General features: G+C 33.5%; 3 protein-coding genes across 3 annotated transcripts; 2 read left to right on the top strand and 1 right to left on the bottom strand.

Annotated features, from left to right (window-relative positions):
* The first annotated feature begins 2,819 nt into the window (after positions 1-2,819).
* LOC143599760 (autophagy-related protein 8f) lies at positions 2,820-5,354 on the top strand. The gene is made up of 6 exons (XM_077077640.1): positions 2,820-2,909; positions 3,239-3,279; positions 3,356-3,411; positions 3,520-3,572; positions 4,805-4,923; positions 5,048-5,354. Exons 2-6 carry the CDS (start codon positions 3,243-3,245, stop codon positions 5,140-5,142), a joined length of 360 nt encoding a protein of 119 aa, XP_076933755.1. The 5' UTR covers positions 2,820-2,909; positions 3,239-3,242; the 3' UTR covers positions 5,143-5,354.
* A 1,910-nt stretch (positions 5,355-7,264) lies between these two features.
* Positions 7,265-9,721, top strand: LOC143599761 (NADH dehydrogenase [ubiquinone] 1 beta subcomplex subunit 8, mitochondrial-like). The gene is made up of 4 exons (XM_077077641.1): positions 7,265-7,408; positions 8,358-8,444; positions 8,530-8,625; positions 9,517-9,721. The coding sequence occupies exons 1-4, from the start codon at positions 7,271-7,273 to the stop codon at positions 9,571-9,573; spliced, it is 378 nt and encodes a 125-aa protein (XP_076933756.1). The 5' UTR covers positions 7,265-7,270; the 3' UTR covers positions 9,574-9,721.
* A 1,318-nt stretch (positions 9,722-11,039) lies between these two features.
* Positions 11,040-12,001, bottom strand: LOC143599762 (uncharacterized). Its single transcript, XM_077077643.1, has 3 exons — positions 11,666-12,001; positions 11,268-11,574; positions 11,040-11,176 (listed from the first exon to the last, which is right to left on the bottom strand). Exons 1-3 carry the CDS (start codon positions 11,999-12,001, stop codon positions 11,040-11,042), a joined length of 780 nt encoding a protein of 259 aa, XP_076933758.1.
* Between the last annotated feature and the right edge of the window lie 4,376 nt (positions 12,002-16,377).

The raw sequence follows: 16,377 nt of genomic DNA on the forward strand, positions 1-16,377 counted from the left end.
ATCTATTGCTAAAATGATAGTAGCAGGATTTACTGGTCAATTAAAAGGATAGTTGGATAATTATTTAACCCTCCAAGACAGAGAACAAATTTACTCTTCTGTAAAAGAAGAAAATGATATCAGTCAAGAAAATAGTGTGTATACTCTTGCTATCAATATAATGGAACATTTTACAGGCAGATGGTCTGATAATTCTGAAAATATTAGAACTCTTTTGCAAAATCTAAAATGTAAAACCCTTACATCATTTAGATGGTATAAAGATACATTTTTATGCAGGGTAATGGAATTACCAGAGAGTAATAGTACTCATTGGAAGTCTAAATTTATAGACGGTTTACCTCATTTCTTTTCAGAAAGAGTTAAACAGAAATTGAGAAAAGATAATATTAATATTAATTATGATGAATACACCTATGGTAGTTTAATAGGTATATGTAAAAATGAAGGATTAGCTTTATGTAATGAAATAAAGCTAAATCAGCAAATTAAAAGACAGTCTTTAATGGAAAAAAGACAGTTAGGCCAATTTTGTGATCAATTTGGCATGGAGAGAATTACTCCCCAAAATAATAAAAGAAAAGAATCTTCTTCTCAAAAACCAAAAAAATATTTTAAAAGGAAAAGGAAAAGAGAAGAAAGAAAAATAGAAAGAGATAAGAAAAGGGAAATTAAACCCTTTGAAAAATTTTATAAAAAATCTTTTATAATTTGTAGAAAATGTGGCCGTCCAGGTCATAAAGCAGCAACTTGCTGGGTAAAGAAAAAATTGAATGAAATAAAATATGATAATCTTAGAGAAACTTTAGAAAAGATTATCATAAATTCTAATAGTACTTCTGATGAATCAGAAGCAGAATCTTCATATGAAGATATAAACATTTTAGATAATGAAAGCTTTATTTCATCTTCTTCAAATGATAATAGAGATTGTCATGAAGATTGTTGTAACAATGAGATAAATAATGATTCAATTTATGATATTATATCTCAATTCCAAAATATGGAATTAAATGTTATAACAAATGAATTTTTAGATTTATTAAAAAATATTCAAGATGAAAAAATTAAGAAAGAAATGATTTTAGACTTAATAAGAAATGATAAAGGTGAATCATCTTCATCTAATAAAAATTTTCAACCTTATACTTTTGCTGAGGTTAAGAATCAATTGAATAGAAGAAATCAACCAAATAAACAGGTTGGTATTGAAGAATTAAAAATTGAGATTAATAATCTTAAAATAGAAATTAATAATCTTAGAAATAATAATAATAATTTAGAAGAAAGAATTATTAATTTAGAAAAAAGAAGATTGGAAATTAATGATGTAAATTTTCCAAAACTTCAATTAGAAAATTATTTAAAACAAATAGAAGAAATAACTTCTCAGAAATGGCATATTAAAGTCAAATTAATGATTGATAAACAATTTTCCAAAGAATTTACTGCTCTTTTAGATAGTGGAGCAGATTTAAATTGTATTCAAGAAGGATTAATCCCTTCAAGATATTTTCATAAAACCACCCAGAAATTAGGGTCTGCTGGTGGAAAACCATTACAGATAAGTTATAAGCTTCCCAATGCTTATATCTGTAATAATAATAAATGTATTCCTAATAGTTTTATTCTTGTTAAAGATTTAACAAGTCAAGTAATACTTGGATCACCATTTTTTAAGAAAATATTTCCTTTAACAAAAGTGGATGAAAAAATTATAAAAGGAACATTTCAAGGTGAAGAAATATCCTTTGAATTTGTTTCTGAACCAATCACTAGAATCATCAATAATATGATTGATGATTTAATTAAAGCAAAAATAAACCAAATAGAATTTTTAAAACAAGAAATAAATGAATTAACTATTTCAGAAAATTTAAAAAATCCTAAATTAAAGGATAAAATAAAATTGATTCAAAATAAGTTTTCTTTACAAATATGTAATGATCACCCAAATGCTTTTTGGGATAGAAAGAAACATATTGTTTCACTTCCTTATGAGGAAGATTTTAATGAAAGACATTTTCCTACCAAGGCTAGACCTTGCCAAATGAATTCTGAATATTTAGAATTATGTAAAAAGGAAATAGAATCCTTAATAAATAAAGGATTAATTAGAAAATCTAAGTCTCCTTGGTCATGTACAGCGTTTTATGTTAATAAACATGCTGAGCAGGAAAGAGGAGTTCCTAGATTGGTTATAAATTATAAACCACTTAATAAAGTGTTAAAATGGATTAGATATCCAATACCTAATAAAAAGGATTTATTGGATAGGCTGCATGATGCAGTTATATTTTCTAAATTTGATCTAAAATCTGGATACTGGCAGGTTCAAATTAATGAATCTGACAGATATAAGACAGCATTTACAGTTCCATTTGGACATTATGAATGGAATGTAATGCCTTTTGGATTAAAAAATGCACCCAGTGAATTTCAAAATATAATGAATGATATATTCATTCCTTATTCAAATTTTATCATTGTATATATCGATGATATATTAATATTTTCAAAAAATATAGAAATGCATTTTCAGCATTTAGAAATCTTTAAAAATATTATTATAAAGAATGGTTTAGTAATTTCTAGACCTAAAATGATGCTTTTTCAAACTAATGTTAGATTCCTTGGTCATAATATTGATAAAGGAGTTATAATTCCAATACATAGAAGTATTGAATTTGCTTCTAAATTTCCTGATGAAATTTTAGATAAAACTCAATTACAAAGGTTTCTTGGGAGTTTAAATTATATTTCTCCTTATTATGAAAATCTTGCAAAGGATACAGCTATCTTGAAAGGCAGCATTTTATTATTATTATTATTATTATTATTATTATTATTATCCCCCAAACAAAATCAATCATACCACAATCAAGTTTCTCTCTAATATCTGGAAACAGGTTCATTTTTTCTCCTCTTTTGCTGCAAATCGTTCTTTAATATTTTAATTACTTCAACTATTATTGTTAGTCTTTATTGTGTTCTTGAGGTTTTTGTGGGTTAGCTTTTTAATCATCAGATGGTTGTAATTTTAATCATTAGGGTTTCTTTTAATTTGAATATCGTATGCATATTTAGAGTTATAGGTTGTTGATCACTGATCACTGATTTATTCTGGGAATTTGTTTAATTTTTGACTTTATGATTCATATATGTGACATGGATTTTTACCTTATATGTGTGTCCTAAATTATTATTATTATTATTATTTATTTATCTTTGAGTATAGTGAAATGGCAAAGAGTTTATTCAAGCAAGAACATGATCTTGGTAAGTATTCTCTTTGTTATAATGATATTATTAATTATGCGCGATCCATGTGTTTTTTTATTTGTTGTTGTTTTAGAGAAAAGGCGTGCAGAGGCTGCTAGAATTAGAGAAAAGTACCCCGATAGGATCCCGGTAAATAAGTGTTGATCTTTCTTTATATTTATCATGATTATGTGTTATGTGATATATAGTTCTAAAGTTAACTTCTTGATGGTTAATTTTGATTTGGATTGTTTTTAGGTGATTGTGGAGAAGGGTGAGCGGAGCGATGTTCCCAACATCGATAAGAAAAAGTATGTGATTTTATCTTTTATTACTTTCTTTTGTTCATTTACTTACGAATGTGTTGATTTGGATTGTGTTGTGTTTTGACACGGGTCACCCACAGTCTACATTTTGCATAAACTGTCCTAAATTGTTTTAATTATATTTCAGATTTTACGTAATGAAAGAGTTTATGTAATTATAGTTGTTGCACTAACTACTTATAAAAATATTTAAAAGCAGGAAGAAGGATTTAGCTGGTTAACCATTAGTACATATACAAAATAGACTAAAAGCAAGTGCGCATGTAATAGATAATGATGATTATATTGCCATCTAGACATACATGTTGATTCATGAAGTTAAGGTGAAAATGTTGAAGCATACTCGCTGAAGAATTTAAAAACCCCCTGTTTTGAAATTCTTTGGCGAGTATGTTTCGGCGTTTTCATCTTTCTGTATAAATCAACATGTCGTCTTTCTAGTTGGAAATGCAGTTCTCGTTGTTTGTCATGTGTTTTCTTAAGTTGGGTCATAGTTCATATTTTTACTGGTGGTTAACCTGCAAAACCTTTTCCCTAATTTTAAGTTTTTATAAGTAATTAGCACAAAAATTATAGTTACGGAAACACTATTGTTACAGTAAAGTCTAAAATATCATTACAATAAAGGTTGTGGGTGACATTACAACTTGTTTGCTCGTGTTAAACACAAACAATATCAATCTGTTTATAAGTAAACGGACCTGTTTTCAAAGGCATTGTTTTCCCTTTGTATCTTAGGGTAATAATTTTCATAAATTAACAACCAATAAGTCAATAAACATGGACTAAAGTCAACATACATTTAAGCTTGTAAACGGACCGAACTTTCAGTGAAGTGTTTGGTGGTGAGCTCGTTTTTCTAATATATGAAGTTAAACGAACATGAACATTTTTGTTCATTGAGTTAAACGAACGAACATGAGCACATGCCATGTTCTTTCATTTATGTTCAAGAATGTTCTTTTACATTCGTGTATATATTAACTTGATTTTTTTGGCCCGTTATAAGTTCGTCTTATAAAATTAAGATATCACTGTTACACAGTTCAGTCAAGTTTTATCAAATTTTTAGACCCGGTATATTGATTTTCAGTTTACTTTTAACTGGTGTCCGTTCATCTATGTTTGGTCATGCTCGTTCGTGAACCGTCCGTTTATACTATGAACGAACGAACACACGAACATGTTCAAAGTGTTCACTGGGCTAAATATTGCAGGTACCTTGTTCCAGCTGATTTGACTGTCGGTCAGTTTGTTTATGTGATTCGCAAAAGGATTAAATTAAGTGCTGAGAAAGCTATATTTATATTTGTTGACAACGCCCTCCCACCAACTGGTAATCTTCCCGAATTACCTGATTTTTGAATTATTTCTTTCGCCAATTTATGTTGACACGTTTCATGTGACCTAAAACTATGGCCAAAATGATTATTTTTGCGTTACCGTGGTGTTTTTGGCAGGGGCGATTATGTCATCTGTATATGAAGAAAAGAAGGATGAAGACGGTTTCTTGTATGTGACTTACAGTGGAGAAAACACATTTGGAGACCAGTAACACTTATATTTTCATGGATCTTTTTCTTTCTGTCAAGAAGATAAACATGATACAATTGCAGATGTGTATATAGTTTGAGCCTGAATAATGGGTATGTTAATAATCATTTGCTTTTCGTTTTATTGATCAACTTTTGCTTTTAAGTTGATAAAAGAGTGCTTTTGCGTTCTTATCAAAAACCAACCAACGATATGAGATGTTTCTTGGTTCTATATTGAGCATTGGTGCATAATGTGATTTTGTGTTATGAGCTACCATTATGTGTTTTAAATAATTTAACAAGAAAATATAAAATATTTGCCTTTTCTTCGTGTGGAATAATTTAGTGCTAAAAAAGTTAATATTTTCGCTTGGAAAGTGGAGATCGATAGGTTGGGCGACTTGGGAGGATCTCCCATTTCGTCGGAGGTACGGGGTGTGGTGACGGTGACGGCGAAGTTCCGGTGGGACATGAAGACAGGGTTAGAGTGAGAAGAGTAATTATTAATTTTAATTATTATAATATTTTGTTAATTTTAATTGTTCTTTTTTTTAAATGTTTTCTAAACCAATAGGTAAAATGATCAATTTACCTTCACGTGCCTTGCACATGACCAAAGTTAACTAGAAAAACTAACTGGGTTAGTGTCAAAGGACAAACGGTGTAACATTTTGAAATGTAAAGTACAAATTATGTTAATTTTAAAGATAAAGGACAACCACTGAAATTTGGTACAAAGATAAATGACAATTTTTGTAATTATGTCTTAAAAATAAGTCATTGTTCAGGCATGTCTTGTTTGTCTTATCCTCTAGCATCTTGCTAGTTGCGTCATTTTTTTTAATGAAAGTTGTTTGATCTAAGTAAAAGAAAATAAATACCTTTTTTTTCCACACATCTTTCTAGAATTACCATTTCTAATTCAAAGTTTCACCACATTTAGCATCTACCGTGTTTCGGTGTTAGCCAAAGGGTTCTATGACATTGATGGTGGCGAGTTGTTCCTTTGCTTGCCAACCCAATTAGGGGGGAGTGGAGTGTTACCGAAGAGGAGGCGAATCAACTTTGGGAGTCTGCTACGACCATTTTCGGAAGTGCAAACTCAGTTGGCCATGTGTTTGATTTAATGGAATGGCATGCCAAATGTGAACAAGTTAGTTGGTTGTTTTTGTTTTTGTTTTTGTGTACCAGTTTGTGAAATGTGTTGTTAACATGATGCAAACCAAACCCTTTCAAATGTTGGGGTCCAGCCAGTTCAAAGATCTATGTGACACGTGAGCAGCAACATGTTGGGTGATTTTGTTTGGTCTCCATGCTCTATAGTTTGTCTTTGGATTTTTTTTTTTAAATCAAATTTATTTATTAGGTAATTTCCACAACCCACCAAGTACTAGAATTTGATATTCTATTATTTTTTTGTTTTTTTTCTGTTGCATGCACAAAAACGCACTCCACCTACTACAATGTACAAAGTAGCTATTGTGACTTGTGAGTTCTTCTATTCTTGTACGATCACACTTTATATCTTAGTTTTGTTTCTTATTCTTATTTGGTACTAAAACTTATTAAATTTTGTTCCCTTATTTTATTTTACTTAACTTTATTTTATATTTTCTCTTACTATAGATTTTTGATTATGCTCACATCTAGAAATGTTTTTGTAAAACGTTATTTTAATGACAATAAAAAACCAAACCAAGCTAGACTTGAGCATAAAACCTAATTCTGGACCCGAACTGGCTGTACCAAACTCGGAACTAGTATACTTGACACGCGGGTACGTACCAAATTACAGTTTCTCACGAAAATCATACCGGGACCCGGAATCGAACCTGACTCAGTGGAACCCATAACTGACCTTGCCAAAACCCGATAAAAACTCGTCAAAACCTGGGATAAAACCCTACAATACCTGGAAGCGGTTCCTACCCAACCAGGTTCTTGACTTTGTGAACCAAACCTAAAACCGACTCCTACCCTTCGCTTCCAGAAAAAACCCGGTTTGAGCCTGATTGTTAGAGTTAGTCCACTAATTGATTACTCATGATCTTCCCAAAGACAGGGTTTCCTTTCATTTCAATTTCATCTATTATAACACATCTGAAGAATCATCCGATCAGAAGAAACCAACCAACCAACCAACCAACAATGGCCGGAAGACTGAGCCACGTGGCATCTCAGATCATGGGCGGAAACGGCCTCGTTGGCCGATCCGCCGCATCCTCCCTTCGTCTCCGCTCCGGTATGGGCTTACCCGTCGGCAAACACATCGTTCCAGATAAACCTGTAAGTTATTATTAACAATCATTTCTCATCTTATTATTATTATTATTATTATTATTATTATTATTATTATTATTATTATTATTATTAGCTTCAGTCTAATCCTATTTTAGATATCATGTTTTATTTCTGTTCAATTCCGTTACAGTAGAACGAAAGTACGAAACCCTAGGTTTCAATTAGTAGAGGCGATTAAGAAATTTTTTACAAATTGAGTATATATGAACATGTAAATGTGGTTATGCTTAGAACTGTTAAGAGTTTATTTTACTGATTATTATTTGTTGGACCCGGTTTAGATAATAGCAAAACCTTAGGTAGGTATCAGTTACTGTTATTGAGTATTTATGAAGTAACAAAAATCTGGTTTTGAATGTGAAGATCGATTATTTGGGCTGCAACCGAACCAAACGAACATGAACGAGGCCTTGCTTGTGTTCGTTCATTAAGGAAATGAACATGTTCGTAAACTGTTCATGGACACAAATAAATGTTGATCAACATAAACGGACACAGATGAATGATCATATATTCATTGTAGAACAAAAGATGCATTTTTCATCCCAATCATTATGCAGAATCCACAAAATAAAAAAAAAGTACTTATCGTAATTATCAGAACATACTTGACATAATTATCATTACTAGGGTTTCATATTTTTTAATATTAAAAACAATAAAGTAAAAATATATAATATAAAAACCTATAAATGAACGAACGCGGCATTTGTTCATGTTCGTTTGTTTAACTGAACGAACACATTTTTTTTGTTAGTGTTCGTTCATTTATTAAGAAAGTGAACATAAATGAACTTCCCGTTGAACGATTCACAAACTGTACTGAACGTTGGTTCATTTGCAGCACTGTCGACTATTATTTGAACATCTTAGGGTTAATTTACTGAAATAAACTTGAATATACAATATTGAAATGTTACATTTGCTGCTTCAGTTGCCTGTAAATGATGAGCTGGTATGGGACAATGGGACCCCGTTTCCTGAACCGTGTATTGATCGCATAGCTGATACTGTTGGAAAGGTAAGATTGGGTATGCTTTTGTATCAATTTTATTCTGCGCTTTATGTTGAACTCATTGAAGTTATGTAATTATGTTTGATTTCAGTATGAAGCACTTGGTTGGTTATGTGGTGGATTAGGGTTTTTTGCAACCCTTGGATTGGCTGCTACTTGGATGGACAAAGCTTCCACGATACCATATGTAAGTCATATAATTATGATACCAAATTTAACATGATGAAGCTTTAAAAGGTTTTAAATGTTTTTCACATTATTACTTTTATCTCTTTCTAATATACATATTATTTGCAAGAAACTATGGAAACTATACCCATATCAAAAAGATTCAAAATTTTGTGTTTGCGAATAGATATAACTTAAGTAGTTAAGTATATAACAATAGAAAAAAAGTCAATCCAGCTTTTAGTTTAGTTTTTACTCTTTGTTCAATGCTTAATATATGATAACATATAAATTTAAAATGTATTTACCCATATCTGTTGATATTTGTTTTACATTTTATTCGGTGTGTTTGTTTTATTTGGTGAATTTGGTCATAGATCAAACGTTATAGCTAGAATAACGGTTTAAAGTATTGAATTTAGGCGCGTAAACGAACTGAATGGGCACGGACAAAGTAAGTTTGTGTTTGTTTAACTTTAAGCGAACAAACGATTGAATACAAACAATTAAACAAATGCGGTTTTCTTGTTCGTGATTAAAAAAATGAGTGTGTTTGTTTATATTCGTTCGTTAGTTATATAAACGGACCTAACTGACCGAACACTAGTTAAAAGTAAACATTAGCATAAACTTGTTGGATCTAAAAGTTTATTAAAATTAGACTAACCTAGAATATTTAAATAAATATGTAAACGAACGAATTTAAGCAAACGTAAACGAACAAATTTAATTATGTAAGTGAACGAACGAGACGTATGTTCATGTCCGTACGTGTAACTAACTGAACAGAGTAGACATATACATATTTCACCATCAAGGTAATTTTTATGCACCGGAGATGACACATGTAGCCTAGAAATATTTAGCTATTTCTGTTATCCTTTTTAATTTTATTTATTTTCATGAACAGACACCTAAGGTGTTTCCATATGACAACCTTCGAGTGGAGCTTGGTGGAGAACCCTAGACCACACGCCCGAGTCACCGGGTACCTCACATGTCTGTGTATTTGCATTTGGTGTTTGAACTTGCAAGGAATAATGATGTATCAACTTGACCTTTGAACAAACAGATGAGACTTTTTGTGATTTAACTATTTTGTAATGATTAAAGTTATTTTTATGGTATTTTAATATGGTTAAGTGCTGCAAATGCTTTTCTTTTGGGTGCAATTGGGGTTTTATACTAGTTTGGGTTCAGGGTTCAGTTGCCATCTTTCTAAAAAGTCCCATTTATTTAATTCTTAAGACATTATGTTTCAACAAAACTGGACGGATCAGGCAACACTTTAATAATATTCTTAAGTTGTAGTATATCGGTTGGGAGGCTTAGAATATTAGGCATGGCGCGTAAACAAACCGAACGAAGATGAACGGAGTATGTTCATATTCGTATGTTTAATATTAAACAACCGGTCTAACACCAACAACTAAACGAACAGGGTTTTCTTTTTCGTGTTCATTCATTAAAAAATGAACATGTTCGTGTTTATTATTTAACAATAAAAGCGAATTGTCATGAACGTAAAAGAACAAACATAAGTGGACATATGTGATTGAACATAATTGAGTTAGAACCGATTAAAGGTGAATGCAAACAATATGCTGAGATTAAAAAGTTACTAAAACTGAATGCATCTGAAAAATTATAACTAATATATTAGCGAGCGTAAACAAACGACTTTAAACAAACATAAACTAACGAAAAATATGTATTTAATGGCCAATAGATCATATATGTCTTAATAAGTTCCATCGAGCCTTAATAGTCTCCGGTGGGCCTTACTATGTCCATCATGCCTTAACAAGTTACCAAAGAACAATAGTAGATCATATAAGTCTTAACATGTCTCCAACGACCTTAATATGCCCATCCGACTTTAAAAGGTTGACCTATAGGTCCTCAAGCCTTAACAAGTCTTTAATGGACGATTGTAGATCATGTATGCCTTAATGGTCTCCAATGACCGGTAGTAGATCATATATGTGTTAGTGATCACTGCATTGAGCCTTACTACGCCCATCAGGCGTTAAGAAGTCTCTAATGTTCTTTAATACGTTTATCAGGTGTTGCTAGTCTCCAATGGACAATAGTAGATCATATATGCCTTAATAGTTTCCATTGTGTCTTACTACGTCCATTAGGCCTTAACAAGTCTAATGGAATATAGTAGATCATATACGCCTTATTGCCCTACTGCGCTTCTTCCATATCTTTAAAGTTTACGCCATGCTTATTCCCAAGACGGCAAACGTCTTAGTATTATCTATCCAAGCCTATGATCACAAACCTCATATCTATCCAATGATGAAGAATAAACAAATTTATATCATGGATTTTTAGGACTGTACAAGGAATCAGGAAATGTCACAAAAATCAAATCATAATATAAACAACAAAAGACAAATTACTATTACATGTTGCAGGCAGGCTTTAAGAGATGCCAACAGTCTTTCCAAGTAACCACAACACCAATGACATTTCTATCATCACTATAGTGTGCACTGAAGTCCTATCCAGCATGAACCCATAAACCGTTATCCCCGCTGGATTGTTCTCAAAATACGTTACTAAGAACAAGTTCAAAACACAAAATTCAGGTAAAAATGCGGTGTTAATAACTTATTATGATCATGATCGGATTGTGAAACTTGTACATACCTAAGGCCTGCCTCTTCTGGAATGAGAGCGTACTGTAAGCGTACGCAGGTATGAGTTTAGTGCTGTCTAACCCATCTTCACTACCAGCCTCATTATCAGATGTTGATGAATCGGGCCGAAAAACTTGGTTTTCGACAGCACCTGCGGGTGGGGTTTCTGTGTCTGCATCCGGTGCGTCAAATGACTCAATGGTTGCACATACATGCCATTTAGCAGCCAAGGATGTGACCCCTTGAGCCTTATGTGTGATCCTTGTGGCACTCCGCAGTAATATCATTAGCCCAGCAAGTAAACTTACCGAAACCAACTGCACATAACACAAACAAATTAACCATAAATGTTTCAAAAAAGTTAATCTATAATCACTTATCAAATACAAAAAATTCTCATTCACTTACTGCAACTTCACCGGTTTTGAAGATGCTGAGATCTGCTTTGGGTCGCGTGGTGTCGAGAAGTGACGTGAATTGACTAATTGTGATAAGGAGGAGGGTCCACATTATAAAAACACGGTATCTGTGGCTTATAATGCGCAAATGTCTCCTGATCCTCAAGTGTTCTTTCAACACAGACTCTACATCAGAGTCTACGTGGAACACTTGAGCGAAATCCTGGAGACGAAGGATTTGTAGATGACAGATAAGACGGAACAGGATACAAACTAGGAAGAATACCACGGTTCTATAGAACCAAGACGCAAGCTCCAAGATGCATGCTACGGCATCACTCACCATAGCATTGATAAAGAATGGGATGGCGGTGGCACCCGAAGTGTACCACCAGACCTTATATGCAGCCTCAGCAGCCAAACATGGTGCAACAAATATGAAGAGTATCTTAACTGAGCTCTGTATTTTATATAAAAAGACAACTATTAGAAGTGTAACTAAGAAAAAAACTCGTTCAAGCCAATGTAAGCTGGCTCGTTTGTCTCGTATAAGTTAAGCCTAAATTTTTGTATTTGTATATAACTCAAAGAGCTTCAAAAATCCTAATTTTTTAAGCACAAGTTTTACATCAGTCTTAATTCGTTGGTTCACGCTTTTAGATTGTATTGAATATCTTTATACATCTTGCCTTTAAAAAAAAAAAACTTTTTTACTAAAATCTTAAAAAGAATAAATGAGCTAGCTCGTTCTCAAAATTTTAGCTCGTTAAGATAAACAAGCCAGGCATAGCTGACTCGTTTAACTTCGAGTCCAATCATGCCAAAATCAACATAACAAATTCGGAAAAAAAAACCCATCAAATACATACATTGAATTCTTCGGTATAACCCTTGCGAACCGTCTCGCTTTCATCACAAAGCTTATCGAAGAACAGAAACCTACGAAGCCCATAAATCCTAACAAACTGGGAGAGACAAACAAACGAAAGTGCCGCAATGCTGCTAAGCGACAACTGCACATGGCTGTCATAACGCCTTGCATGCCGGGCATCGCAATTGGCACAAGCGAGGTAGAAATGGGAGAAGGACGGGATAACGAAGGTGAATAATATGAACACGAACCATGAGAGGCAAAACGTGAAGCGGTTGGATTGATCAACGCACATCCACCGGAGCCATGTCCTGAAGCTGTGTAATTCGTCGTGAACGCTTGATTTTGATCGTGAAAAATCTTTGCGTTTTCGTTTTGCTAAGAGAGCCACATTCTCGGCGTCCATGGCCTTTGCATGGAGGATTATGGTAACGTAATATTTGAAACTAACTTTTTTCTAAAATAGTAATTATAAGCATATGATAGTTTTCAAAAGAACCCTCAATTTTATTAGTATTTTCAAATGTTTTACAACTGAGTGAATATTAAAGCCTATGTGCATAATTTCTATTTGAGTAATTTATTTCGAATATTATTCGTGTACTTTATGGTACTGCTGGAACAATGAACTAAACACGAGAAAGCTTGTTTAGATAATCAACATGTCTTTATACCATTTGCCTTTGATACATTTGGTTTTCTGGCTCCAGAGGCTGTGAAATTTTTGAGTAGGGTTCAGCGCGTCGTACACGGAACCTCTTCAGCTTCTAGGTCCCAAAGCTTCGTTTTTAGCAGGATTGGCTTTGCTATTCAAAAGGGGGTTGCGGCGCAGCTTGTTGCCCGTTTGCCTGCCACTTTATTGTAATCGTTTTATAGTAAATTATATAAAACTTCGTTATAAAAAATGAACTAATCAAAATTCACATCGGGAATCAATTCAATCGGCGAGTTTTAGAGGTTGGAACGATAATCAGCTGATTCACGTAATTTATGTTCGATCCAGTTCTAGATTTTTTAAACTAGGTTTGACATGTGTGTGAGTTCATCTACAGTTTGTACAGTAAGAAAATGGGCGTTTTTCTTTTCAAGTTGAGATAACTCACTTAAGCTTAAATAAAAAATGACAGCACATTCGTTTACCGGGTATAATTAGACCGAAACATAAAATATATAAAAGAGTAACTAAGTCGACATGGCTTTTAAATAGGAAAAAAAGAAGTAAACATGAAAGATGATATGTGGCAAATTTGTAAATAATTAAAAGTATAATGGTTGAGAGTAAAAAGGAAAACACTAAAATCACCAATCACAAAAGGGTACAACAAACTTAGCATGTGTTACAACCAACATTGCACATATACACAATTATATATTCATATTTAACACATTTCCTTTGTATAACAAAAATAACCAATCAAAAAACATAAAACAACTATATTAAAACTAATCCAAGTTCTAACGCTTTGCGATTTTCATTTTAGTATCCAAGATATCTTCATCGGTATCGGCTCATGCTATAATACCTTTCATCATATTCTTCCACTTCGAATTCATTTAGTGGATTGTACGCTAGTATATTGAACAAAAAAAATTGAACAATTGATGTGTGGGTAGAAATATGTGTATTAAGTGTGTAAAGTCCTGTGTTTTGATTAGTTATATATTGTGAACACGATTACTTTGAGTGTGTTTGTAGTTACAGGTGTACGGAGCTTAACGGAGCTTAAAGAAGCTAATTTGGAGCATTCATGATGGAGTGGAAATGAAAGTGATGATCTATGAGATGATAGAGAATTTAAATATGAGGACGGGGAGGAAAACGGAGTTGAAACGAAGACTTTATGAAGAAAACAGTTTTGGCTGGCAGGACCGTAAGGCAGATTGACCAGACCGTAAGCTACGGTGGCCAGATCGTAGCTTACGGCCTGGTTTAACGGAAAAAGGGTTTTTTGGTGATTTTCTTCCAAATTTAAAGCCCAAAAACCCTGATATCGAATTCATTCAATAACCATCAGTTTTGGGACTTCTTGGAGGCCATCATACACCATCTTAACACACTCTAATCATTCAATTGATCTATGAAATCATTCCTCAACACAACCATCAAGAGTATGAAGATCAAGATGCAAGGCTAAAGGCTTCATAACCATCTCCGGCGTAGGGTTGAGTTGTATGTTAGGTTTTGATACTCTATACTATAACTTTGGATTTGGATTTGGTTAATCATTCGGTTGATCAATTCTTTGTGTTTGCTTTAGTGCTTAAACGGTTTTTCTTAATTGATTGCTTAATCTTTTGTCGGTTAATTGATTTGTGGTCATCAACAATTAGGATTAAGTTCTTTCATCATTGACCCGTTTATCATTAACCATATTATTGATTTTGTGTTTCAACAAGTAAAATCGATTATCAGATAGATTTTCATTTAACTTTGTCAATTGTTCGGATTCAGTTCTGACGATCAACACAGGCAATCGTTAGGTCTTTTGATTTACATATTTTATAAGAAACCGTCCAAAGAAGTTTATCAATTCCTTAACTTGCTGCAAAACCCGAACCCAGAAGTTTGGTTATTTTCACATAATTGTTTACAAACTAATCAACTAAACCGCTTAACATCGTCTGTCCACTTTTAAGTATTTCTATAATAGAAATTGAGTTCCACTTGCACTTTCCACTGATTCCCAGTGGATTCGACACCTTACTTGCCCTAGCTAGTAAAGGTATTTTATAATTATTTTTGATTGACCTTTCGACATCGATCAAAATGGCGCCGTTGCCGGGGAATCAACGCACAAAGAGCTAGTGTAGCTTAGTTTTTAGTTTTTGTTTTTAATTTTTCTTCGTTGATTTTACGCGGGGTGTTAGTATTTGTGTCTTTGCAGGTAACTTCACAAGTTGATGCAGACGAGATATTCCCGTGAGAAAGAGCCGCTCCAGTTTGATTCCGAAATCGAGAAAACAGCAAGACGAAACCGAGCAGCTCAGAAACCCATACTAAACCAAATACCTGAATTCATAGCATCAAAATAAAAGACCATGAGTAACCGAAACAGAAGAGACCCAAATGTTTACCAACCACATGACCGAGAACAACCAATCCCACAAACCCAGAACGTTAACCGTGAGAAACCACAATCTGTTTAACCAAAGAAATGCTAACCGTAATCCGAGGAACATGGATGAAAACTTGTCAATCAGATCAGCTCCAGTGAACCGTCAAAGACACAATGAGTTGAGAGAGAAAAGACCCGAGATTGATCGTGCTCGTGCATGGGTGGAAAATTGGCACATAGGGGACGATTTTGGTTACGATTATGAGGATGAGGAGGAGCGTAGAGATGAACAGGGGGTCGGTTTCAGCAACAAGATCCCCGTGATGACCAAGAAATTAGATAGAATCATCCAGAAAATCAGAGAGATCGAGCACCGAGACGACAACAACACCATGAACAGCCGTATTATGATTTTGATGATGGAGTTCCAAGGGCGTTTGTTCCACCGCCAGTCAGAGGCGTTCAAAGACCCTTCATTCCACAAGTGGCTACGAATCCTCTACCAATCATCATTCCAGTCATACGGGGAAGAACTTTTTCGGTAAGGCAGAACAGTTTAACGGGATTACCGACATTTCATGGAAAGGCTACAGAAGAACCATACTTACACTTGAGTTATTTCAACTCGATATGCGCACTCATCTCGAGTCAAGGTTTTACTGCGGAAGAGGTGAAGATGGTAGTTTTTCAGTTCAGTTTGAAAGACGCGGCAAAGCAGTGGTTTCTATCGTTGCCATCAGCTAGTATTTTCACTTGGGGAGATTTGGCACAACAGTTTTTGGATGAGTATTATAC

The sequence above is a fragment of the Bidens hawaiensis genome, unplaced genomic scaffold, assembly GCF_021521415.1.
Source record: "Bidens hawaiensis isolate Kalapana, Puna unplaced genomic scaffold, B.hawaiensis_p1.1 tig00052667_1, whole genome shotgun sequence".
Lineage (NCBI taxonomy): Eukaryota > Viridiplantae > Streptophyta > Magnoliopsida > Asterales > Asteraceae > Bidens > Bidens hawaiensis.